Genomic DNA, 25106 nt, shown 5'->3' with positions numbered 1-25106 from the left:
TTGAGGATTCATTTGGTTTGTGGGTCTTCGGCATGGCCATGGATGAAAAGCCCTCAGGGACGGTCAAAGGTCACGATGGTCCGGTGAACCTTGACCAAGAGAGTGCACATACATAAGGGAAGGCAAAGGAAAGACTTGACCAGAGTCAAGGGTGAGTCAAGACTTAGAGGAAATGGTTGAGGATTGAATCAATCAAAATCTCTTTGTAATTTGTGTTCTTTCTTGTGAAGGAAGGAAATTTGTTTAGGTGTAAAAAAAACAAGAGGCTCTAACTAAACAAACACACGGAAGAAGACAACGCAGAACAAACAGGGCAGAAGAATCAAAGAAGAAGAAGAAGAAGAACACAGAACAGAGGAGGAGGGGGAGCAAACAGAAACCTAGAAGAAGAAAGATAATCAGAGGATACAGAGACTCAGAAACAGAGGAGGAGGAGAAGAAGATCGACCTTTACAGGAACAGACAGAAACAGAGTAGAAGAAGAAACAGAGGAGGAGGAAGAGGAAGAGGAGGAGAAAGCCATGGTTCGGAAGCGTGAGAGAGAAAACCCATGTTTCATTTGTGGGCACTATCACAAATACGAGGAAGGAGAAGTTTGTGGAATCTGCGGTCACCGCCTCCAAGAGGCGGGAGAGAGAAACCCTCTTAATGGTAGCGGTAATGGATCGTCGTCTTCGTCAATTTCGCTAGCATCATCCACATCACCATCGTCATCCACTTATCATCATACACCAAGTGCTTTCTCCTCAGAGATTCTGCCTTTATTCCTCTATCTTGGCAGCTATGATAATGCATCCCGTGCAGAGCTCCTCAAGGCTCAGGGTATCTCTCGCATCCTCAATGTAAGTCCTGTCATTTTCCTCTCTCCTTTTAATCCTTTCGTTCATTTTGGTTTCAGATCTGTTGGTAGCAGTAGTCACATTATTTTCCTTGTGCGTTATTTGATTGTTTGTGATGGCCAATGATTGTAATGATCGCATTGATGATGATCTTTTGCATTTTGATCCATGGTAGTAGTGATTACATGTGATGATAATCTAATGCAATGTGGATTGATAATTGTGATATTTGCATATTATGATGATGATCTGTTTCAATCATTGTACTGATTACATTGGATGGTTACATTTGGAGCAATGGTATTCATTATTACATGGGATGTTGGTCTGCTTGCATCTGGATGGATGATATTAATATTTTGCGTGTGATGATGATATATTTGTATTTCAATTTTGGATCAATTGCATGCAATGATGATCTGCATGCATCTGGATTAGTGATATTAATAGCCACATATACAATAAGTAGTTGCCATTTAAATCGATGATATTAACAATTACATCTGTTGATCTGTTCGCATTGCTTGCGTGTTTGTCTTCATTCAGTAGTAGTAATGATTACGTGATGATCAATTGGCATTGTTTTCTTGTCTTGGATCAATGCCTGCAATGATTTTATCAATAATATGCACGAGTCTACAACATTAGGAACCCTTCTTAAGCCAATGAAACTAATGATTACATCAGTATTATTCTATGCTCAATGTTGACTGCATGTCTCGAGACTGAATTGAACAATTGGAATTTTAATTTGACATTGAGACGAATCATACTTTTTATCAAATTCATTTTGAGAGAAGTGATATGAGGGTTAAAGTACATAAATTTACTTTTCAATACATGCTCAATAAGTGAAGACATATTTTCACAATATTTTATTACTCTTTTACTCTTTGTATACTTACATCAAATCTAATGTATTCTTTCTCCTGCAGATGGTGCCAACATGCCAAAACCTTTACAAGAATTCATTCACTTATAAAACCATAAAGGGAGACCAGATGCTGCCGTTTGATGAATGTGTTGAGTTTATTGGTATGCATACTAACATATTGAGCCCAGGATATTACCTTTAATCTTATCTGCAAAGATGAGTTTTGACCTAAGAATACTAGCACATGTAAATTTTATTATTGTGGTAGTATTATGTCACATGTAGTGTATTTTCTACAATTGAGTTTCTTACGAATGTGATGTAAAACCCAAACTCTGCTCTCTTAGAAAGGATTGAAACACTGTAACTCTCTGAAATTACAGTTAAAGGATTCCTTCAATTTTTTAATGCAGAACAAAGCAGATTAGAGAATGCACGCATTTTGGTCCATTGTATGTCTGGGCAAAACAGGTGCTCAACTAAGATAATAAAAGTTTTTGTGGTGATGTTTGCGAAGTGTTAAGAATACTTGGCTGATTATATCACATTATTGTTGTTTGTTTAATAGGTCACCCGCAGTTGTTATTGCATATTTAATGAGATACAAAGGGTGGAGGCTTTCCCAAAGCTACCAATGGGTGAAAGATAGAAGACCCTGTGTCAACCTGTCCTCAGGTTCACTCTCATTTTCTTGAAGTTGTGTCTGATGGGTCTTCTTGAAGAGTTGTATTATTTTGAGCCGAATCTTGAGATGTTTTGCAATTTACATTCTTCATTTGTAGTAATTTATTTCTAGTTTTGATTGGATCATTGTCTACTGACATATCTCACAACAAGATCAGTCTGATGTCTGGTTTTGGCATGTATACCTTGCACTCAAAGAAAGGAGTACCTATCTTTGATAATGTTTAGGGTAGATGGAATGCCTATGTTCCATCATTTCATGCAACAATATTTGTGTGGAAAGAAACAGCCAAGAAAATGATAGGGGAGCGAGTCCAGGTTGGAGATGAACCAATAAACATACGTAGAAAATGATCAGAGATAAGCTTTCCCTGTATGCAACCTTAAGTTATTCTATGGATCTGCTAGTAAGATTGACGAAAGAGAAATTCAGTTCTCTGGTGGAGAAATTGTGCATATGACTGACCTGCAGTAGCTTAATTGGAAAGATTTGTAACAAAAAACTCACAAATCCTGTCTGTCATCAGTCCTCTGATCAACTATTGACAATTGTACATGCTTCCCTAAAGCTTCTTTACAGATGCATTCACCAAAATCTATCATTCTAGTTCCAGCTTCCTCAGTCTTCCATTCAATTCTGAAATATAAATCTTCTCTGGTTGTTGTTGAATTCTCCCTGAGTTAATGTATCTGGAAATCGCTTAACCTTAAATTCTAGCATTTCGAGAAATTAGCAATATTTCCGACATTCTGATTGCCCTTTTGTAAAGTAATTGCAGGTCGATCTTAATCCTGCAGTTAGCTCTTTTATTCTCAATGTACTGTTATTCATTATAATCCATATTGCACTTAGCTCTTCGCTTCCCAATATTGTTATTCTATGCAGTCCATACTCATTATAATCCATATTGCCCTTAGCTCTTTACTCTTCAATATAGTGTCATTCTATACAGTCAATACTCATTGTAATCCATATTGCACTTAGCTCTTTTCTTCTCAATGTAGTGTCATCTATGCAGTCCATACTCTCTTCCACACAAAACTGTTATCCTTTGCTACCTTGGTAAAATCATGTGTAGATTTCCTATTTTGGTAACTCTGCTATTGTAGCTTGACTTTCGAGAATAAACTGAACTCTTTTTCTTTGATGGTCACATCTTTTGTGATCCTTTGGTTTGACTATAAATAAGCAACCTGTTTATTCAAAGATCTGCTTTCAAATTTTAGGAGTAACTCAAAACACTCTGTAAAATGGTCAAGGCATACATCTGTACTCCTGATTGATGAGCATATCATCCAAGTGTGTGATGATTTGGAGATTTCCTGAAGGAAGAGTGTTTTAGAAGTTCTTCTGAATTTTGTGTGTCCTTCACAAAGGAAGAATATTTATTATCTGGTGTATAGACTTCCAAGTCAAGCAAAAGAAATTCAGTGGGGGAAGTTCTTAAAACCAACTTAACTGTTATAGAAAGTGTGGCTGCATCAAGCGTTACTTCAAATGATATATATAATTGCACTCTTAATTTTTCATGGTTTTTATTGACTGCTCATTAATTTGACAGATGGTTGCTCAAACTTTCGATCTGTAATGTATATGAAGTGTGCTTTGCACGAAATGTCTGATTTGTTAGACTTTTTTCACACACGTTCTCAGAACTTTTATATGTGACACAGCTGTAGGTCAACAACTACAAGCGTATGAGGCAGAGGTCTTCGGATCTGATGGGCTGCTCTCAACCATGTTTCCAACTGAAACTGGTGTAGGATTTAGATTTGGATTTCCAGCAACGGCACCAACTGTAAACCCCCTTGCATTTTCTAACACATCAGCTTTCTCTCCATCTTCAGGAAACCTCCTATCATTTGGTTCCAGTAGTGTTTCTGTGATGCCTCTGAGCGATTTTGTTTTCGGAGCATCAAGACAAGAGCAAGAGGTTGGATCTGGCAATATTACAGCCATGGATAGCACAATGGATAGTTCATAATAACCTAAAAAGTTTGTATATGCTGTTGAAGCTTAAAAATGCACATAGATTGCATGTTGCATATATGTGAGCAGACAGCTATCTAGTAAAAACACTGCTTATATTGAATTCTCAAGGGTGTATTTTAATCTGTCACATAGATATGTAAGTTTTGGGCGATACTTTTGTTCAAGTGATTTTGGTATATTTGCTCATACCTTTTGCGAACATATACCATATCATGATACCATCGCTAAAGCTCAAACAAAGTGGATATTGCATTGCTTTGGCAAAAAATGTGAATAATGGCATAACTGTTGAGGCTCTTGTTAAACTTTTGGTTGAAATAAAAAACCATCTTTGAGATAGTAATGATTTAAGTGATTTTCTTTTCTCTCTGCGCCTTTCTTTAGGTTTATGCCATATATTGTCGTCAATGCCATTTTATATAGATAGTTCTTCAATTATGCTGCTTTAGAAGGCGCTATTTCTTCATGATAGCTGTTCTGATACTAAATTTTGGTTCAAGTGGCAGTCTCAGCATTGCTACATATGAAGGTGGTTGATGCTGATTCACAATTTAAATGCACAAATAGCCTATTATTTATTATGTCTATTTTTACTATGCAAATAGGGAATGGATCACCCTAGTCCAAACCCCTGGTCCTTTTTTATGTCATCATTCCCAAAATTGACAGCAGGATATTATTATGTCCTGATCTTGTTTGTCAAAGATTGATGTGATTGGTTAAGTTTTTGAAACATATATTGTTCTTAGATTCAGTATCAAAGCATGCTAAAGACACTCTTATGCTTTTTTTGTCGCCTCCAATCAAAAGACTAGTGCTTTTAGTTTTACTATGACTTCCACATGGATTCATTCATTCTAATGTTAAGCTACAGTATAAATTGCATGCAACCCCACTTGCCATGTTTGGTCAGATTTCATATATTTGTCTATTTTATGTTCTGTTAGCTCATCTTTTTGGTATGAACATATTTCTTACATCATGACCTTTCAATAGGTCTCTTCATGATACAACCCACAGAATTTGTGGATAACATAATTAACACTAGTGATATATGTCTTGCACCAATTGAAATTGCCTCGTTGGGTTTTAGAATTAAGATTCTTATTCCAGTAACATGCATCGAGGATCCTATACATAGGTATGAAGGGTTACCAACATAAAGTGGCATGCCAAGATTGATCATGTGACGAAGAGTGATGTTCCCTGGTTGAACATACACAAGAACAAGTATCTGCTGATTAAGAAAACTTGAAACTTGCATGCTTTACAAGACTGAAGAGAGATTCTAGTACACCAAAATTATTCACCAAAGTCATTCCCCTCAAAATTGATGTACTGCATTGATTTGCTGGCCAACAGCTCCTGCTATTCCTCCTTACGATGACATGGGAAGAAAAATCGAGCACTTGTGATGTGTATCTCAAGCTCTGCTTGAATCCTGAATTATCATTAACAATTGTTTATCTGATACTTGAATTTGTAGCATTATTACATCATTTTGCTCAATTCATGTGCATACATCAAATTTCAGCTCAAGCATTCTTTCACAATTTCGACATGGTCACTACATTGTCTACATTGCTATCCTTTCACAAACCTGATGCTCCGCTGCAGTAAATTCATGTATCCCATCACCCACCTCACCCTTTCACCCAGTTTCAAGAAACAGCACAAATATTTGCTATCGTCATGTAACTACCAGTGCCACAAAGGTCCATCTTAACCACTTCATTCAAGCATTGCCACCCAACCCCCATATTTCCATAAGTTTGGCAAGCTGTTAGCAAAGATACCCACCCAGTGGAATCAGGTGGCATTGGCATGGTTTGCAGAAGCTCCTCAGCTTCATGCAAGTGTCCAACTCTAGCAAGAGTGTCAATGATGCAATTCATATGTTCAATGGTAGGTGAAATTTCATGAACGTCATTCATAGATTCCAGGCACTGATAGCTCGCATCCATTCGACCTGAATTGCTATATGCCGCAAGAATACTGGTGAATGTTTGACCATCTGGCATAAAGCCATCTTGTAGCATATGTTTAAGACACTTTCTTACAAGCTCAAAGTTCCCATCCTGAACAAATGCTGAGATCAAAGCTGTCCATGACACTTCATTTCGGATATGTGCTTTCTCAAATGCTCGGTGTGCCTCCATTGAGCTGCCACATCTTGCATACATATCGATCAATGCAGTACTAATCACCACATCCACATCGATTCCTGACCTAATCACATGGTCATGAAGCAGCCTTCCATGCTTAAGAGCTCCAATGCCACCACATGCTTTTAATGTACAGGATGATGTCACAACATCTGCTTTTACACCATCTACTTCCATTCTCATGTAAAGTTTCAATACCTCATAATTATCATCATGAAGGGCATGGCACATTATAATAGCACCCCATGAGAACTCATCTCTACATTTCAAATTATCAAACACTTTTCTTGCATCACAGAGATACCCACATTTTGAGTACATGTCGATAAGAGTGTTAGCCACTACCAAATCAGTTTCCATTCTATTGGCTATGATCCGATGATGCAGGATTCTGCCCTGAATTGATAATCGGTCTATGCTACATGCTTTCAAGGTGCATGAGAACACAACTGTGTTCAAATGTTCATCCTGATTCTGCATTTTCTCAAAAATCTTGAGTGCAGCAAGGCCTTGCCCATGCTGACTGTGACCTGAAATCATTAAATTCCATGAGTTGCCATCACGATCTAGCATTTGGTTGAAAACACTCTGTGCCTCACTTATGCTTTCACACTTGCAATACATATCAATTAACGAGTTTCCGATTACAACATCCTTATCAAGTTGATTTAAAATCATATAATTATGCATCAATCTAGCTTGCCTTATTGATTTTGCACAGCTGCAAGCACTCAGAACACACACAACTGTGGCCTTCTCTGGGATCAAATCCCGTTCATGCATTTTGAAGAACAGCTTCAGTGCAAGAATCTCATAACCATTTTCAGCACATCCTGCAATCAATGCACCCCAAGATGAGGCATCTTGATCTGGTAAGGCATTGAAGACATTGCAAGCTTCTTCCAGCATACCACATTCTGCATACATGCCAATAAGTGCATTACTGATGCTTACATCACATGGATATTTACTCTTCATTAGTTGATCATGCATCAGCCTACCTTGTATTATGGCTCTTGAAGTGCCACATACTTTTAAAATGCATAAAAACATGGACTTATCTGCATTCAAACCCTGTCTTTGCATCTTCTCGAACAACACTAGAGCAAATTCACCATGCCCATTCTGGGCATGAGCTGAAATAATTATGTCCCATGCTACTATGTCTTGACACGATAAAGAATCAAATACTTTCTTTGCCTCAGAAAGTTCTGAACATCTGGCATACATATCTACAACAGCACTTACAATGTTATTATACAGTATCAGACCATTCTGAATAGCATGGTTGTGTATCAACCTGCCTTTTTCTACGTCCCTTGTGTCACCGCAAGCTTTTAAAACATAAATCAATGTCACTTTGATGGGAGTTATGCCCTTATTCATCATTTGATCAAATAATTCAATTGCAAGATTGGCTTCCTCATTATCAACATAGCTGCCAATCATTGCACTCCAGGCAACGATATCTCTATTCAGCATCTTGTTGAACACATTCCTGGCTTCATGTAATCTTCCACATTTGGCATGCATGCTAATAAGTATGCTTCCAATCTCTATGTCTGATTCCATCCCATCCCGGACAACCTGGTTGTGTAGACATATGCCATGTCGAAAGGCTTTTGAATTCCCACATGCTTTCAAGACATATAGATATGTGATCTTATCAGCCTGAATGCCCTGTTCTTGCATGCTTTCAAAAACTTCAATGGCTGCATATCCACGTGGTAGATATGATGCTATCAATGAGTTCCAAGAAACTATACCTTTGTCATCCAATTTGTCAAAGACATTTTGTGCTTCTAATAAGCCCTCACATTTGGCATACATATCAATAAGAGTCCTACCAAGCGAAATATCTGACTCGAGTCCATATAAAATGATCCGGCAGTGCATAAGTCTCCCTTGCTCTAAATATTCTACTCTACCACATGCTTTTAAAATGCCGAGAAAGATGATGACATCAGCCTTTATACCCTCCTTTTCCATTTGGTGAAAAAGTTTAAGAGCAATGAGATCTTGTTTATTCTCATAATACCCTGTTATTATTATTCCCCACAACACTACATCACGGTTCGGCAAACTCTCAAAAACCTTTGTTGCTTCATCTAATATTCCACGTCTCACATACAATGCTACAATGCCACTTCTGACAGCTATATCTGACTCCAGACTAGCTCTAATAATGTGGTCATGTATAAGCAAACCCTTTTGCAAGGATTCAACATCCAAACATGCATTCAAAATACATTGAAATATGTACTTATTCGCAGCAAATTCAACTTGTTGCATTTGTTCATAGAATTCAAAAGCTCTCTCATGTTCACCAGATGAAGCATGTGCGGAGATGATAGCATTCCATGTGTGAGAACTAGGTTTCTCTACATTCTTGAACACTACCTCAGCTTCTTTGAGGCACTTACATGATGCATAGATCCGAATGAGGTGATCGTTGAAAACTGTAAACGAATCAAGGCCACTATACAAAATATGTGTGTGAATCATCCTAATGCTAGAAATTTTATCTTTGACACCCAAACATGACTGTAAAAGACTATATATATGGTCTCTACATAATGGTATACCCTGTTGAATCATGCAATTTGCAATGGAAATGGAAAGAGAATCACTTGCTACATCATTTTTTATAAATGTTGCATTGGTAACAGCTCTTGATGATTTCTTGTGAAGGAGAGGAATCATCATTCATTCATCCTTTTCTACATGGAAAGAGGCAAAGCTCAGGGGTGTGTTTTGTCTACAAGTGTATATAAAATCTGCAGTGCACATGGGTTGATCACGAAGCTGAAAAACCAGCTCGTTATGGCGGTGGCCATAGAAGGTTGCAAGGCATGATCACGTAGAGCTCTAATCTCGATACAGGGAGAGAAAACCATAGCCCTAATCTCCATTGCACCTTTGCAAGACATGGTCATGCAAACCTCTTATTTCGTCGTTCCACACGAGAAGAGCTATGGTTCTCTCCCTCTCGTAGAGCTATAATCTCGATACAGGGAGAGAAACCCATAGCTCTAATCTCCATAAAACCCTTCCAAGACATAGTCATGTAGAGCTCTTATCTCGATTCACACGAGAAGAGCTATGGTTCTCTCTCTGTCTCTGTCTCTGTCTCTGTCTCTTCTTGGTGAGGGCTGTAACTCTTGCTTCTCCGGCATAGCTTGAAATCAGTGTGAGGGCTGCTTTTCTGCTTTTCTGCTTTTCTGCTTTTCTGCTTTTCTGCTTTTCTGCTTTTTTGCTTTCTGTTTTTTGCGTTCTTGGCGAGCCAAGTGTTCTCTTTTATCGTTTTTCTTCTTTTGTTTCTTTTTTTTCCAAAAACTCTTTTATCGTTTTTCAGTTCCATTGATTTCCATTTTTTTTTCATTCATTCGCAAACTTACAATAAGATCATGTTTAGTCTCTCGATTAATTAAACATAAGATATGTTCCATTTTCCTAATTGAACTTACAATAAGATAATGTTTAATCTCTCGATTAATTAAACATAAGATATGTTCCAAATTACTAATTGAACTTACAATAAGATATGTTTAGTCTCTCGATTAATTAAACATAAGTTATGTTCCATTTACTAATTGAACTTACAATAAGATACGTTTAGTCTCTCAATTAAATTATAGATAAGATATGTTTTTTTTTTTCCAAAAAAAAACTCCTTCCATTAGTTATAAAATTTTACAAATGAGACGATTATGTACAAATCCCTGTAGGGACATGATAGTTCCATATTATGTGGATGCCCACTGACTCAAGAAAGGGAGAGGACGACCATTGTTGGATGAAGGCTATTCGTTGTCTTTCAACTCCATCGGAGCCGCCCTTGAGGCCATCATATTGGCTCTTTAGAGTGGCTACAATTTCACTCCATATCTCTTGCAGTAACCTTGTTGGATGTGCAAATTGGTTGGAGAAGACTCACCTACATCATTGTTTCCATAGAATCCAAAGAGTTATTGGGTTGACCAATTCCAACACCTCTTGAGATTTGTCATTAAGAGGAGTGGAGTGGACATTGCCGCTGGAGGAGAAAAATACCTCTTGTGCTTTTATCATCAAAGTCATTCCCTCCTCCTGATGCTCATATCTGCCAATTGCGGTCTACCATGATAACCAACATATATTTCCCCACTTGATTGAGCCTTGCACCTGGCATAATTGCAACAAGCGGCCAACCCCCCCCATATTCAATGGGACATTGGGCAATCCCACAGAGCGTGTCGTATTGATTCTACTACATGTGGGCACTCTACACAATTAGGAGAGCTAAGGTTCCCAAGTTGCCATGCTCCCACTGGTAGGGACTTATGTATTAATAGAAATAAGATATGTTTCATTTACTAATTGAGAGATTGAACATTCATATTGTAAGTCTATGAATGAATGTTTTGTATCTCTATTAAACATAAGATATGCTAATGCATTTACCTTTTGTATTCATTTCATTCATAGACTTACAATATGAATCTTTAAAATGGACCTCATCAACATGTAGCAAACTTTTCACACTTTGAAGCTTTGACAAATGTTACCCTATCAACTCAACATGTGCCTACCTTGTAGAATCACCTAAATTGTAGCCAAACCTGCTCTTTAGTCCCTCAATTACAAATTGGAGGGGATGGAGTTGACCTTGAGCTGATAGAGTCGATCGAATAAATGCTCTTCATTAAAAAATTATGTCAAACTCTTAGATGTCACGAACAAACACGAATGCATCCAATCTTCCTATGATGCGCATGTATTGGCGATGTGCTTAGACGGCAAAGGTGTCATGTTGGTTTAGATCACTAACTTTTCAAAGCCATATTTCTAATGTTTTGCTTTTCAATGTGCACTGCCTAAGATCATGTCTCAATATTGACTACTTTATATTAACAATGCCAGAAAGGATCCATGAGTTCAATGGCATTTTTTTGGTTATATGTATTTTAGGGGTGACCCTTAAAGCCAATGTCATATAACATTGGTCCTAATGTATCGATGAAAACTAGATTTTCCATTTCTACTTTTTTGTTTCTTGCCAAATATCTATATGACAAATTCAAATTTATCAATCGTGTTGTGCCTTACAAGAGTTATGTAGATAAGACATTAGTTCAATATATGTAACCCATGCTAAACTAACCATAATATATGTTGATGCATTTTGTGTCTTTTATGCGTAACTAAGTGTTTAGAAATTAGTCTTACAATAAGGTTCATGGAATTTTTTGTAGGCAAAGTTTATGGAAGGGGTAGGTCAAGTGTTTGAGAAAATACAATAGCCAAATTTGGGAGTTGTTTCATGAACAATATATAGGGGGATGTTTTAGTAACATTATCTCAAACTAAACTTTGGGAAGGGTAGCTCGAGATTTGGAAAAATACAAAGGGGGTATTTGTCAGAGTTTTGTGAATAGTAATCACTTTAGTTTTCATAAACTTGTCCATGACTAATTTCATGTAAGGGGTAGTTCAAGAAATTTCGAAAAGACGATGTATGTAGCCTTTTTGGGATTTCATGAAAAATAATTAGGGGACAAGTGATATACGAAGACCAGGCCTTTGGGCTCTTTAAAATCCCTGTGCATGGACTCTTGAGTTTTTGCTAAGACCAGTGTTATAAGCTATGTTGTAATACTTCCCTGAAGTTGGTTGATAGCATCTCAGTTTGTTTTAGGATTGTTCTCATTGTGTGGGTCACTTGGGCGCCTAGGCGAAGGGCTTGTGCATTCATAGGAAGGTCCAAGAAACAGACAAACCAATTGTGACACTAAAACCTAGCCTTTTTTCCGACGTAAACATGTGAGAAGGGTAGTTTGGGAATTTCCAAAAGAATACGAGGGGCAATTCGGGAATTACGAAAATACAAGGGGGTCGTGAACTAATTAGCACTACTTGTAATGGGAGAGGTATTTTGGGAATTGTCACGATAAAAGGGGTAGTTTGGTAATTGATAAAAAAATACGAGGGGTAATTTGGGAATTACGAAAATACAAGGGGTAGTTTGGTAATTGATCCAAAATACGGGGGGTAATTTGGGAATTACGTAAAATACAAGGGAGGGTTAGTCTTCATAATTTTGCAAAAGCTGAGTTTGTGATGGCGACCAAATGTTTGACACTGATAGTCAAGAGATTTCCTGCAAATCGAGCTTCTACTCAGAATAGGGTTTACACAGTTATTGCTTCTCAGATAGGGTTTATGTGAAAATTGTTTTTTTTTTTTTTTTTGTTTTGGAAAATTTTGTTCTTTTTTTGCTAGGGTTCTGTAAATTTAAGGTTAAAGTTAGGGTTTGATCTCTGGGGGTAGTTAGGGTTTATCACTCAGCGATTGTGCAATTAAGGGCCTTGGGTCAGCAGGTTTTTATGTTCGGGTTTGAACTTTGTACAGTTGAGGTGTATCAAATAGGGATTTGGTACAGTTAGTGGCTACTTTCTGCATGAAAGATCCCATGCATTTGCAAGGGATACCCCCACCACACAGATTGCATGCCTTTCTTCAGCAATCTGCTGCTACAAAGGATCTAAAAAGTGGTAGGAGAGTTCATTCTCTCCTTATAGCATGTGGCATTAGCTCTGCCATAAGTCTAGGAGATCATCTTGTTCGGTTTTTCATCCTATGTGGAAGCTTCTTTGAAGCGAATCTGGCTTTTGCAGCCATTAAAGCCCCCAGTGTTCAGACATGGCAAGTGATCATAGAGATGCATTCCAAATTTCAAGAAAACAAGAAGGTTGTAGATTTGTTCTTTTTAATGAAACATGAGGGTTTGATACCAAACAGAGCTATATATGTATGCATATTGAAGGTTTATGCTAGTATTAAATCTCTTAAGCTGGGGATCTCCATGCATGAAGAGATTAAAATCAATGGGATTATGTCGGATTTACGTCTTGCTAGTGCCCTCATAGATATGTATGCAAAATGTGGGAATTTAAGTGAGGCACAGAAGTTGTTTGAAGAGTTACAATATCGAAATGTATTGTCTTACAATGCAATTATTTCAGCCTATGCCATGCATGGTTATGAGTTATTAGCTATGCAAGCTTTTGAGAAAATGCAACTAGATGGCTTCTTGCCTGATGAGGTCTCATATATGTCTGTTCTAAAAGCATCCAATCATGCAAGAGCCATTTTACAAGGCAGGAAAATTCACAATCAGGTTTTGAAAACAGGAATGGAAATCAGCATTGTCATTGGAAGCTCTCTTGTGGAATTGTATTGTAAATGTGGTTGCATTGAGGATGCTCAAAAGGTCTTCCATGGATTGGGGAATAAAGATATTATACTATGGTGCACAATGTTGGTTGGATACACTGAAAATGGCAATAATGAAAGGGCACTCGAACTCTTTTGGCAAATGCAACAACACAAGATGAAGCTAGATAAGGTTGCATTTTCCTCAATCTTGAAAGCTTGCAGTGGTGTAGGAAGTTTAGCACAAGCAAGAATTGTGCATGATCTCATTGTTAGAGACCAATTGGAGTCTGATGTGGTGGTTGGAAGTGCATTGATCAATATATATGCTAAGCATGGTATTATGGAGGATGCCTATGTGATCTTTAAGAGTTTGGAAAAGCGAAATGTAGTGTCATGGGGTTCCATGATTGTAGGATATGTGCATCTTGGAGAGAATGCCTTGGCTTTGAAGTTATTTGAAAAAATGCAAGAAGACAACATTAAGCAGAGCATTGTTATATTTGCATGTGTCCTGAATGCTTGCAGTGGCATAGGAGCCTTACATGAGGGTATGCAGATGCATAGACTAGTAATACAAGCAGGCTTTGAGTCTGACATAATCATTGCAAATAGCTTGATTGATATGTATGCCAAATGTGGGAATCTGGGAGAGGCTAGTAAGGAGTTTGAATGTCTACAAAATCATCAGGATCCTTCATCATGGGGGATCATCATTGACGGATATGCACAACATGGAAACACAAGTCATGCACTTCATCTCTTTGGGAGGATGCAGCAACAATGCATTATCCCAGACAGAGTTGCATTGCTTGGTGTCATGAAAGGGTGTGCTGATATAGGCTCTATAGAAAAGGCTATGTTATTGCATCATTTAGTGATTGAGAGTGGCTTATTGACAGATGTACAAATAGGAAACACTTTAGTCGATATGTATGCAAAATGTGGGGTCTTAGATGAGGCAGAAAGCATGTTTTCGATCCTATCATATCGAGATGTTGTATCGTGGAGTGCATTGATTACAGGGTATGCTGAAGATGGGCAAGCTATTATTGCCTTGAAGCTTTTTGAGAAAATGCTTTTGCATGGTGTAGTTTCAGACAGAGCAATGTTTTTATCTATATTGAAGGTATGTGGCAACTCTGGATTTGTATCCTCTGTCATGGTGGTACATGATCATATTATAAGGAATAGTTTTTCTTCAGATATAATCATGGGAAATGCTCTGGTGAATGTGTATGCTAAACTGGGAGTTTTTTATGAGGCATGCAAAATCTTCAGTCAGATGATGGTTCAAGATTCTGTATTATATAGCTCTTTAATTGCAGGTTATATGATGCATGGACATGGACATACTGCTCTAGAACTCTTTGGGCGTATGCAACATGAGGTCATAGAACCAAACAAGATAGCATTTTCATGTGCATTGAGTGCATGTGGTAATTTTCAAGACATTGCAAGGGGTCTATTGGTACACAATGGGCTTCTTGAAAGTGGACTAGAAGTGGATATGGATCTTGGGATTGCCCTTATGCATATGTACTTGAAATGTGGAAGTTTGGAGGAGGCATGCCATGCATTTAATCACTTACCTCATCAAAATCAGGTATCATGGAGTGTTATGATTGCAGGTTATGTTCAGCTTGACCATGGACTCCTTGCTCTTCTACTCTTTGAGAGGATGGGGATGCAGAGCATGAAGCCAAACAGAATGGTTCTCTCGTGTGCTCTGAAAGCTTGTGCTAGTGTGGGAGCAGTAGTTCAGGGACAATGGATACATGATCGTATCATAAGAGACAGCCTTGAAAATGATATAGTTATTGGGAGTGGTCTCGTCGACATGTATGGAAAATGTGGGAATTTCAAGGAAGCATCCAAACTGTTTGATGAGTTGCCACTCAAGGACACTGTAGCCTGGGGTGCCATGATTTCAGGGTTTTCTAAGATGGGTAACTTATCATTAGTGAGAAAGTGTCTTCAAACAATGGAAAAGCAAGGTTTGAGGCCAGATAGCAGCACATACAGTTGTATTTTATCTGCCTTCAGCCTCACAGGCCAAGTGGATGAAGCTAGTATACAGTTCATGTCCATGTTCGAAGATAATATGATCATACCTACTGCAGCGCATTTTAACTCTATGGCACATTTACTTGCATGTTCTGGACAGCTTCATAAGGCACAAGAATTACTTGCATGTATGCCAATGATACCTGACATAATTAGCCAGACATCTTTGCTTGCTTCCTGCATATCCTATGGAAACATGCATTTGGCAGGACAATCCTTTGAACAAGTAATTACTCAGGATCCTAATATAGCTGCCGGTTATGTGCTGATGTCGAATGCATATGCAGGATTACATAGAGAGAACTACCTTTAAAGAGAAAAGAGAACTTTCTGGTATGTTATTAGCTTGATGGGACAACACAAGCTGAATGAATTCATGCACAACTGTTCATATGAGGGTGGGAAACAAATGAGGTAATAAACTTGATTTCACAAACAAAAGTCAGTACCATGGCTAATACAAGGTTGAAGAGATTAAATCAACTGCATGACTCTAGGCTCTGGACAACATAAAGAGGATTCAATGATGACAGCTACAGCTATTTGGGAAACAAATCAAATCAACTTGATTTAACCTCAAAAATCTTTGTGTAGCCATGGTTAATGCAAGGTTGAAGAGATTAAAGACAATGACATGAGTCTAGCCTCTGGATAACATGAAGATGATTCAATGATGACAGCTAAACCAATTTGAGAAACAAATCAAATGAACTAGTCCTAGTGTAGCCATAGCCAAATGCAAGGCTGATAGGATTAGAAGTTTAAAATGTATGTGCTAGAGACCATGTACAGCTTCAGTAATGGCAGAGATACATCAATCTGGGGAACACATGAAGTATACTTGGAATAACCTCAAAATTTCCCAACACCTATTGCCCAGTGCTAGGTTGAGAAGGTTAAAAAATCACATAAATCGAAAGGTTGGCTATAGCACCTACACCAATATAGGCATTTAGTATGGTTTATTGGCAGGTCAAAATATTTACGAATGGCACATACTGCACCAAGATAATATATCCAAAGGTCAATGAGGGAACCTAGAATGCCCATCAATTAAATCATCCTAATTTGCATTTGGGAGAAAAAGGCAAGAACAACATATGCGGATGACGTATGGGAGTCCAATGCAAGTGGGATTGAACCAATGTACCACATCAAATACATCAGGTAAGTTTCTTGATACTGATATAATATTTCTTGTTTGTTTATAATAATTACACAACCTCGAACATCTTGCAACTGCCTTCACAAAGAAATATTTGCCTGTAGAAATAACAGAATGCTTCATAAGTATATGCACTTATAGCATCTTTGTATTAGAATAGTTTAGGTTGTTACTACTTATCATCCCTTGTTTGCTTATAAATGCATATGCACCTCGAGTACTTTTTTGTAACTTCGTCTGCCTAATAATTGTTTTCCTCTATAAATGATAGAATGCTTCATGAAGTATTTGCACTGGTTCATGAAGTATATGTATGCACTTATGGCATCTTTGTGCTGAAGCCTCCAGCAACAACATAGCTTTTTGTGAAGGAGTTCTTGGTGGTAATAAATGGCTTTAAATCAATATGCCAAAAAATACTGAAACTCATCTCGACCTCTCATGGTATAAATTTGCAGCAGCACTAATTTTTTGGGAATGTCTGTTTTGCAGGTATTAACCTATAACCAGAGATGGAAAAGGAAAGCTACATGATTTTATGTTTATGTTGACCATAAACTCTATTTTGTTGCCATATTCAATACCTTTGGGGCTCAAGGGTATCACTGGAATTTCTGGAAATGTAGAAATATTTGGGAAGAGAATGCCTCTGAACAAGTTTTCCAGTCAAATTTGTGAACACTTTATTATATTTTCCCCTTTTCTTTGTTGCCATATTCAATATCTTTGGGGCTCTAGGGTATCACTGGAATTTCTGGAAATGTAGAAATATTTGGGAAGTATTACCAAATTACCAGAACAATATTTCCAGATCCTCAATTACCACTGAACTGTTCAAAAGAATTTGCTTGTGGCTAACTACTTTCTCTCAGGGCTTCGTAACATGTATTGATGATATGACAAGTTTATTCAATTTTGAAATGGTCATATGAAACACAGGATAGTCTTACTAGACAAATGCATATTAATGAGTATTGCAAAGAATGCAAACAAGAATGACTAGTATAAAAGGGGCAAATGAATCAAATGGAGTTGCAAGACTAGAAATCCAAAAGTTAGTGGCAATACCATACATTCATAATTTAACTCTATTCCATTCAAGGCATTGATATCAACAAATCTATCTTATTCGTGATCGTTTGAAATAGGGAACATATTACCTAGTGGAAAACTAATGTGCATTAAATGAGCCTCAGCTAAAGAACCTGATATCCTTGACTTTACATGAAAGGAAGTGAGAGATGACAAATTCTGTACATGCAATATTTCTTTTCGAATGTTGTACCTAAATGCAAGATGAAGACATCTCTCTATATATACTCACTAATGTTAATGTTTTAAAACCCAGACAATGGAAGCATTGGAGAGACAAAAGCAACCTATAAACAGGATAGATACGTTTGCCAAAAAGTTAACCAAGACCAAAAACCGAGCATTTAAACATACATTTTCCCATCAATATTACAAACCTCATGAGAATGCTGTTTCACGAGCTAGCTATGGCATATGGACATTCCCAAATTGATTAAATAGACATGAACAATGTGTATTTTGTTTATGAACTAGCATATGAATTATCGAATCAATTTATGGACATGAACAAGTTGGTGCTGTGTGAACTAAGCGTAGAGTAACATAATAAGAAGGTGAAGGGAAAAGTTAGAAATTCCCTCCATACCTATTTTAGCAAGGCCTTGTATTTCTTAAACTCCAGCTTTCTCAACTTCAGCAGGAGTTTTGGCTACAATGGAGAGTGCATGAAGACCACTCTGGAGCTCCTCTTGCAAAAGATCATAAATAAGTCGATGTCTTTTCACAAGACTCTTGCCTTCAAACTTGCTTGAGACAACTTTTACATTGAAATGTGTCTCGGAAGCCCCTTTCTCTACACCAGAGTGACCGGCGTGTTGATAAGAAACATCCTCTATCTCTAATAAAGTGGGGACTAGGCCGGATTCAAGCTTTTGTCTCATTCTCTCTTGTCTTGTAGAAACAATTGAACCATATTCTGAGCCAGAACCAGAGTCTCCGCGTGAAGCCCCCCTTGTAGATGATGATGATGAAGAAGAATCCTCAATGTCTCCACTGATCTTAGTAGTAGAAGAAACAGTCTGTACATCCATGCCATCAGCATTGCCCTGGTCTCCAATGCCATGTGAGGCAACAACCACATCATCAGAAAGCTTAGCTCCTTCCATGGCTAATTCTAGAGCCTTTTTTTGCATCAATTTCAACATGTTGAGAAATCCGTTGCTCCGAGAAGGTGTTAAGCTCTGTTTAAGCCCCAATAAATGGACGAAATTGGGCGAGATACGAAGTATTTCTGACGGCGGACATCCTGATAAGCCTTCTACGAGCAAGGCAGCGAGACCTTTGGTCAACAGCGAGTCAGAATCAGCCTGGAAGAAGACTTTTTGGTCTTGATCAAGGAATGCACGGACCCATACCTGCAATTTAGTGTACAAAGAATCAGATTCCGATTTACCCTAAAAGAACAACAAACAAAGATATGGGTACCATGGTCAGGATAAAGGGAAAAAAAACTCATACCTGAGAAACACAGCCATTGACCTTGTTTTCAAGGGTTTGGAATTCTTTGGGGAGCGGTTCAAGCTTCTTTCCATAGTGAAGGAGCTGCTCGTATTTCGCCCTCGGATCTGGAACCATCTGAAAGAGGTGAACTATTTTTGCGAGCTTCAATGGTAGATTCTCATCACCGAAACCCAAGGAAGCAGTATCAGAGGCAACAGGATTGGAATTCGAATTGGACATCGCAAATGAGAAGAGTCGTGGTCGGCGGAATTGTGACCCAAAGCTTCCATCGACAATATCAGCAGAGAGACAGAAAAATGGGTAAGGGCTAGATTTGGAGGTAGGTTTAAGGAAAGGTTTATATTTAGGGCTAGGGTTCGGATTACAAACTAGTGATATACACCTCCTCCTCATGAAGAACAGGTGGAGATGGAGACGGTGCAGAGATGCAGCTGCAGAAGAAGCTGGGAGGAAGGAAGAAGAAGAAGAAGCCATAGCCATAGCCAAACCCTGATTGGTGAAGGGTGTTTTCTTCTTCTCTAACACCCCTTCTTCTTCCTCTTCTTCCACCTCCTCCTCTGTGATATGGTGTTTTCTGAGGAGGGTTATGATGAAGAAGGGGATTGATTAGCTTTATGATATGCTTGAAGGAAGAGAGGAATGAATTTATATATATATATATGGCCCAAAGCCTTATATAGGTTTGTCCAGTATCACACTGTGCCTGGACATATGTATCTATATAGAATACATCTCCAATTTGGTGTCTGGACATATGTATCTATATAGAATACATCTCCAATTGGGTTTCTGGACATATGTATCTATATAGATTACATCTCCAATTGGGTGTCTGGACATATGTATCTATATAGAATACATCTCCAATTCGGTTTTTGGACATATGTATCTATATAGATTACATCTCCAATTGGGTGTCTAGTATGTATCACAATGTTTGCCTGGACATATCCATATATATTACATCTCCAATGGGTGTCCACTGTCCAGTATCACAATGTGTGTGCCTCGGCATATCTATATATAATACATTCCAATGGATGTCTCCTTAGGTTGGGCCGCAACAACCATCACCACAAGCCCAAACAAGTAGCAGGGCAGGGCAGGGCAGGGCAGGCCTTGAAGTTTAAAATAAGATACACTCTTTGTTCAACATTGTTTTAAGCTTCACCATGCAAATTTATTGTCCATAGGTGTTACCTTTAATCGACATTGGGCTTGGTTTGATGGTGTTGCCTCACAGTTTAAGGCAACACAATCCTTCTTCTTCATTGCAAGGAGGGGATGTATAGGTGCCATATGGAGTATGTGAACATAATTCTCATTCTTCGACATCCCCTATCTGGAGTGCAAAGAGATAATATCCGAACGTTTGTAAGGTAGGTTGCTCCGACAATTCTTGTTAGAAATCTCGCCTCTGATCGTTGCTGCTTGAGGATGATTGGATGTTTGTTTTGGTTAGACACCATCATATCCTTCGGTTGTGTTGATTGTTAAGTAATACCATTCCATAGATAGTTTTATTGTCTTTGGTTAGAATCCTTTGTGATTAATACTACTAGGAATAACTTAGGGCTATCATGCCTTTTATCAGTGCATGGGTGTGAACACACCCTTACCACACTAACTTTCATATATACAAAAAGGAAAGATTGCTAGATTGTTGTGTCTCAATAGTTGTCTCTTTGTGTATGTAGTTAAATGGTGCCCTAATCTACTCTCAATTCCCTACAAATGACTCCTACATTCGGCAGCTTGGCTACCATCGGACCGACTCCGACCCATGCATGTATATTCGGTAATTGGCTGACGAGTCCTGGATCTATCTGATCATATACGTAGAAGACATGCTCATTCCAAGGAGCAATCGAGCAAAGATCGGAAAACTAAAGGGAGCCTTCATGACAATTAGCACGATAGGTCACATTTTCAGTGTAGGAGACAATCAACGTGAGAGGTCACGTTTTCAATGCATGTGATAGTCAACACGCTAGGTTGCGTTTTTAGTGCAAGAAACAATTGGCGTGGTAGGTCACATTTTCGGAGTAGGTGATAGTTAGCATAGTTCGCTACAAGTCAACCCATGCAAGAGACATGCAATGTGTTATAGTTTATCATGTTTTGCCCACACAGGTTCTTTGCAAGAAAGTTCTTCACACATCGACAAGAGTTCATGGGCTTTGGGATTGCATTTGGCATTTTCCTCTGGCTAAAAATTATGGATGGGAGCAGTGATAACAACCATCTCATACACAAGAAGCTTGAGGGTGCACACAGTTTTGTTGTGCGGCAAAAGCAGTGCTACATTATCCTATTGCAAAAGAAGCAGGCAAAGCCAATCAAGGTCAAATGAGTAAAGCCTATAGATATGGATCAAGATGAATGGGAGAACTTAAACAAACTCGCACGTTTTACCATTGACCTATCAGTGTGTCATGCCTTGCTATTTAATAAGGTTTGGACTATGCCTATGTGATATGGACTAGACTCCAAGAATTGTACGCTAGTAGAGTGTAGCTAGCAAAGTTTATTGGTTGAAAAAGCTTATGGATTTGCGCATAAAAGAGGCCCATGTCAACTGACTTGAGTGAGTTTAGGTCTATTTCCAACTAGGTGGTTCCCGTGAAATTCATCATTGATGATGAGTTTAAGGCTACATTTTTGCTTTGCACTTTGCCATGGAGTGGGGATATCTTTATGACTACCATGAGCAATTGAAATGCTATGCTTTTGTACATCGATGTAGAGAGTTCTCTACTCATGGAAGAGATAAATCAATTAGTCCTACAATCCTTTACATACTAGGGGTAGGTCACAACAAAGAGGCAAATATGATAGCAAAGGGACAGTAAAGATGTAAAATGCCATCATTATGGCAAGATAGTGACTACTACAAGTGGAAGAAAGAGAAAAGAAAGGGCAATAAGATAGATGATAGCGAAGAACAAATGAAAGAGAGTCAACCTAAGAACAACGATGTTAAATATGAAGGGTTGAATGTAGTCACACATAATAACAACAATGGCCCAATGACATTCTGTATGTCCCTACATACTATAAACTGCACGCTTTACTTATAGATACAAATGGTGACATCACGCACAAATTCTCAATTCATGTGCTTCTTTTGCATGTCACGCACACCTCATCATGAGTGGTTTTCTTCTACACATGCTATTGACATGGTGGTATCCATCTTGTGGACAACCGTGTATATGACATTGTTGTTATTGGCACTATGAAGTTGTAGTTCTAATATGGTTGTCTTCACACTTCAACATGTACACCACAGACCTCAACGCAAGAAGAGCTTGATTAGCACAAGGTAGCTAGAAATATTGCCAAACCTTGTCCACAAGTTGTAAAAGTGATACTTTGTATCCCCTCCATGTATTTAGTGTGAGTGATTGCGTTACTTCTATAGCTCAACATTTGTTTACGACTGATGGTTTGTTTGTAACCAAGACTTTAATCCATAAATGTTGTTTTCTTTACGTATTTGTATGTGTGGTACCTTAATCTCTTCTTGTATAAGATGGCATGTAGAACCTAGAAAAACCATTAAAAAATGTTGTTACCCATGGACAACAATATGTATAGATTTCCAACATTCCGGTTTTTCTATTTCTCTTTAAGTTTACTTTCACTCTTTAAGAATGGGAAAGTTTATGGAATTCTTAACTAGTACAAAGTTGCAAAAGTTTATGGCATGTTAGTAGCAATAAAAATAGCAGTATTTTATGCCATTTTAGCTGTGACAAGAAATGTAAGAATTTTTTGCCATTCTTATTGTTGGTCGTGTCTAATTTTTTTTATGTTAAAGTAAACACCTATATATAAAGTAGCATTTGTGGCGTATGTGTTAAGCATTCAACTTAGTCTTCTTGTTGATCGAAAGTGGTGCCACATTCATAAAAAATTGCATATCCGTTCATAGCTAGCGGTTATTTCAATGCCAGTGTTTTTCCTCTTGTCTTGTGTGTGTACTTCCTTTTCTCGAAACAATTGCACGAAGCCCTGAAGCTTGAACGTCAGATGAACAAAGCCTAGTTGGTTGACAAAAAGAATTGTTATTCAAGTACCTTTACGAGGAATAGATATGTGAATCGATGATGAAGAAAATAATAATGTGTGGTGTGTATGGTCTAGGCTAGTGGAGCTCTAAAAAAGAGCATGTACATAACTAGTCAAAAGTGTCCACAACCACACACAACTATATTGATGAGCTCATCATCATTGTCATCATTACTCATCATTGATCAATACAAGTGAAGGAAGTACACTCACTCACTAGCATTTCCCCCTCCCTCTCTCTCATTACATTCAAGAGAATGGATCATATGTTTGCAAATTCTGTGACCCATTTCAATGCTCTCTTTACTCCACCACCAGTGAATATTGTCAATGAAGGTACTTCCATACATTTCTTTTCTTTCCATGTTTTGAAATGGATTACCTTAAGATTAATAAGATCTCTCCATTATAGGGTGTGACCATATACATATACAAATATAATATCCGCATATGCATATGTGCTGTCCTACATACACATACACATATATCTATGATCATCAAATGGTTTTCTTACAGGAGAAGGTATAACTCTATGGGTCTTAGGAGTGTTGGTTACTCTCAAAGCCCTTAGTAATGAGACCGGAGGATCATACTCTCTCTTTGAAGACATAGTGCCACCTGGCATTGGCCCTCCCCCTCATATACACACCAAAGAAGATGAGACATGGTATATGCTTGATGGGGAGCTAGTATGGAAAGTTGGGGATGAAGAGTTCAATGCAACCAAAGGTTCATTTATTCATTTACCAAGACATGTTCCGCATACATTCGCAAATCGATCAAACAAGAATGCACACATGGTGCTTACATATGCGCCCGGAGGGTTTGAGAAGTGGTTCCTTGATATCGGTAAACAAGTCACTGATCCTTCGGAACCATCTCCTCAAGTCACCAAAGAAGACCTAACACTTGCTTTGAAGTTGGGTAATGAGTATGGTTTGATTTTCCTAGGAGATCATGATCATGCCTCTGAATAATAATGAAAAGGTCCACTTCATCAATCATATAATGTGTTATGATTCTTAGATATATGCTTGTCTAGCATCTATTATGTGCTATGATTAATTATATGGTTTCATGATTTTTTTAATGTGACCTACATGCTTTTATGAACTTGTATGTGATTTCTATGGTTTTAGTTTGGAGTTTGTAGGTTTTATAGCCTAGAATGTAGAGTATATTATTTGAACTAGTATGGAAAGGAGTGTGGTCTTATGATCATCACATCTGAAGGTATATGGCTTTATGATTATGTAAAAGCTTATGGTTACAGTTCTATGATCTAATCTATAAAGGTGTATGGTTTTATGATCTAGCATGTCAAATATATATGATTTTATGATAAGGAAGCCTATGGCTTCAATTATGATTCTGGATTGCTGGTAATGGAAAAGTTCCAATTTCTTGTCATTAATCTCCTCTATTCAATGGTATGGTTTGGGGATGACAGGCATAAATTGAGAAATGGTCCAAATTTTTAGGTCACATGGATCAATAT

General features: G+C 38.0%; 5 protein-coding genes across 6 annotated transcripts; 3 read left to right on the top strand and 2 right to left on the bottom strand.

The window, feature by feature from the left end:
* Positions 1 to 354: 354 nt before the first annotated feature.
* IBR5 (indole-3-butyric acid response 5) lies at positions 355 to 4729 on the top strand. The gene is made up of 5 exons (XM_087331637.1): positions 355 to 842; positions 1775 to 1874; positions 2127 to 2184; positions 2282 to 2388; positions 4072 to 4729. The coding sequence occupies exons 1-5, from the start codon at positions 522 to 524 to the stop codon at positions 4380 to 4382; spliced, it is 897 nt and encodes a 298-aa protein (XP_087187763.1). The 5' UTR covers positions 355 to 521; the 3' UTR covers positions 4383 to 4729.
* Positions 4730 to 5088: 359 nt separating this feature from the next.
* LOC147855010 (pentatricopeptide repeat-containing protein At3g16610-like) lies at positions 5089 to 9769 on the bottom strand. Its single transcript, XM_087331652.1, has one exon. The coding sequence runs from the start codon at positions 9259 to 9261 to the stop codon at positions 6052 to 6054; it is 3210 nt and encodes a 1069-aa protein (XP_087187778.1). The 5' UTR covers positions 9262 to 9769; the 3' UTR covers positions 5089 to 6051.
* A 3012-nt stretch (positions 9770 to 12781) lies between these two features.
* Positions 12782 to 17436, top strand: LOC147855009 (pentatricopeptide repeat-containing protein At2g39620-like). Of its 2 annotated transcripts, none has more exons than XM_087331300.1 (2): positions 12782 to 16983; positions 17253 to 17436. In XM_087331300.1, exon 1 carries the CDS (start codon positions 12995 to 12997, stop codon positions 16127 to 16129), a length of 3135 nt encoding a protein of 1044 aa, XP_087187426.1. In that variant the 5' UTR covers positions 12782 to 12994; the 3' UTR covers positions 16130 to 16983; positions 17253 to 17436. The 2 variants fall into 2 exon arrangements, with proteins under 2 accessions (XP_087187426.1, XP_087187425.1); XM_087331299.1 differs by lacking the exon at positions 17253 to 17436 and adding an exon at positions 17108 to 17144 and having other exon boundaries at positions 12782 to 16987.
* Positions 17437 to 18391: 955 nt separating this feature from the next.
* On the bottom strand, positions 18392 to 20104 carry CPSUFE (chloroplast sulfur E). Its single transcript, XM_087331633.1, has 2 exons — positions 19532 to 20104; positions 18392 to 19428 (listed from the first exon to the last, which is right to left on the bottom strand). Exons 1-2 carry the CDS (start codon positions 20012 to 20014, stop codon positions 18685 to 18687), a joined length of 1227 nt encoding a protein of 408 aa, XP_087187759.1. The 5' UTR covers positions 20015 to 20104; the 3' UTR covers positions 18392 to 18684.
* Positions 20105 to 23790: 3686 nt separating this feature from the next.
* On the top strand, positions 23791 to 24919 carry LOC147855007 (uncharacterized). The gene is made up of 2 exons (XM_087330881.1): positions 23791 to 23944; positions 24125 to 24919. The coding sequence occupies exons 1-2, from the start codon at positions 23866 to 23868 to the stop codon at positions 24583 to 24585; spliced, it is 540 nt and encodes a 179-aa protein (XP_087187007.1). The 5' UTR covers positions 23791 to 23865; the 3' UTR covers positions 24586 to 24919.
* Positions 24920 to 25106: the final 187 nt, after the last annotated feature.

Source organism: Azolla caroliniana, unplaced genomic scaffold (assembly GCF_043228905.1).
Source record: "Azolla caroliniana isolate FFs.n. ecotype wild unplaced genomic scaffold, voAzoCaro1.0.p SCAF_15, whole genome shotgun sequence".
Lineage (NCBI taxonomy): Eukaryota > Viridiplantae > Streptophyta > Polypodiopsida > Salviniales > Salviniaceae > Azolla > Azolla caroliniana.
The sequence above is the reverse complement of the archived record's forward strand: the minus strand, read 5'-3'. Positions and strand labels throughout refer to the sequence as shown.

Excerpts from the sequence above, each read along its gene's own strand:
- IBR5 (XM_087331637.1), top strand. The coding sequence starts at position 522 with ATGGTTCGGAAGCGTGAGAGAGAAAACCCATGTTTCATTTGTGGGCAC. Across the intron at positions 1,875-2,126 it reads TGAATGTGTTGAGTTTATTG|AACAAAGCAGATTAGAGAAT; the intron begins GTATGCATACTA and ends TTTTTAATGCAG. Across the intron at positions 2,185-2,281 it reads TGTATGTCTGGGCAAAACAG|GTCACCCGCAGTTGTTATTG; the intron begins GTGCTCAACTAA and ends TTTGTTTAATAG.
- LOC147855007 (XM_087330881.1), top strand. The coding sequence starts at position 23,866 with ATGGATCATATGTTTGCAAATTCTGTGACCCATTTCAATGCTCTCTTT. Across the intron at positions 23,945-24,124 it reads AGTGAATATTGTCAATGAAG|GAGAAGGTATAACTCTATGG; the intron begins GTACTTCCATAC and ends GTTTTCTTACAG.
- LOC147855010 (XM_087331652.1), bottom strand. The coding sequence starts at position 9,261 with ATGATGATTCCTCTCCTTCACAAGAAATCATCAAGAGCTGTTACCAAT.
- CPSUFE (XM_087331633.1), bottom strand. The coding sequence starts at position 20,014 with ATGGCTATGGCTTCTTCTTCTTCTTCCTTCCTCCCAGCTTCTTCTGCA. Across the intron at positions 19,429-19,531 it reads TCAATGGCTGTGTTTCTCAG|GTATGGGTCCGTGCATTCCT; the intron begins GTATGAGTTTTT and ends ACTAAATTGCAG.
- LOC147855009 (XM_087331300.1), top strand. The coding sequence starts at position 12,995 with ATGAAAGATCCCATGCATTTGCAAGGGATACCCCCACCACACAGATTG.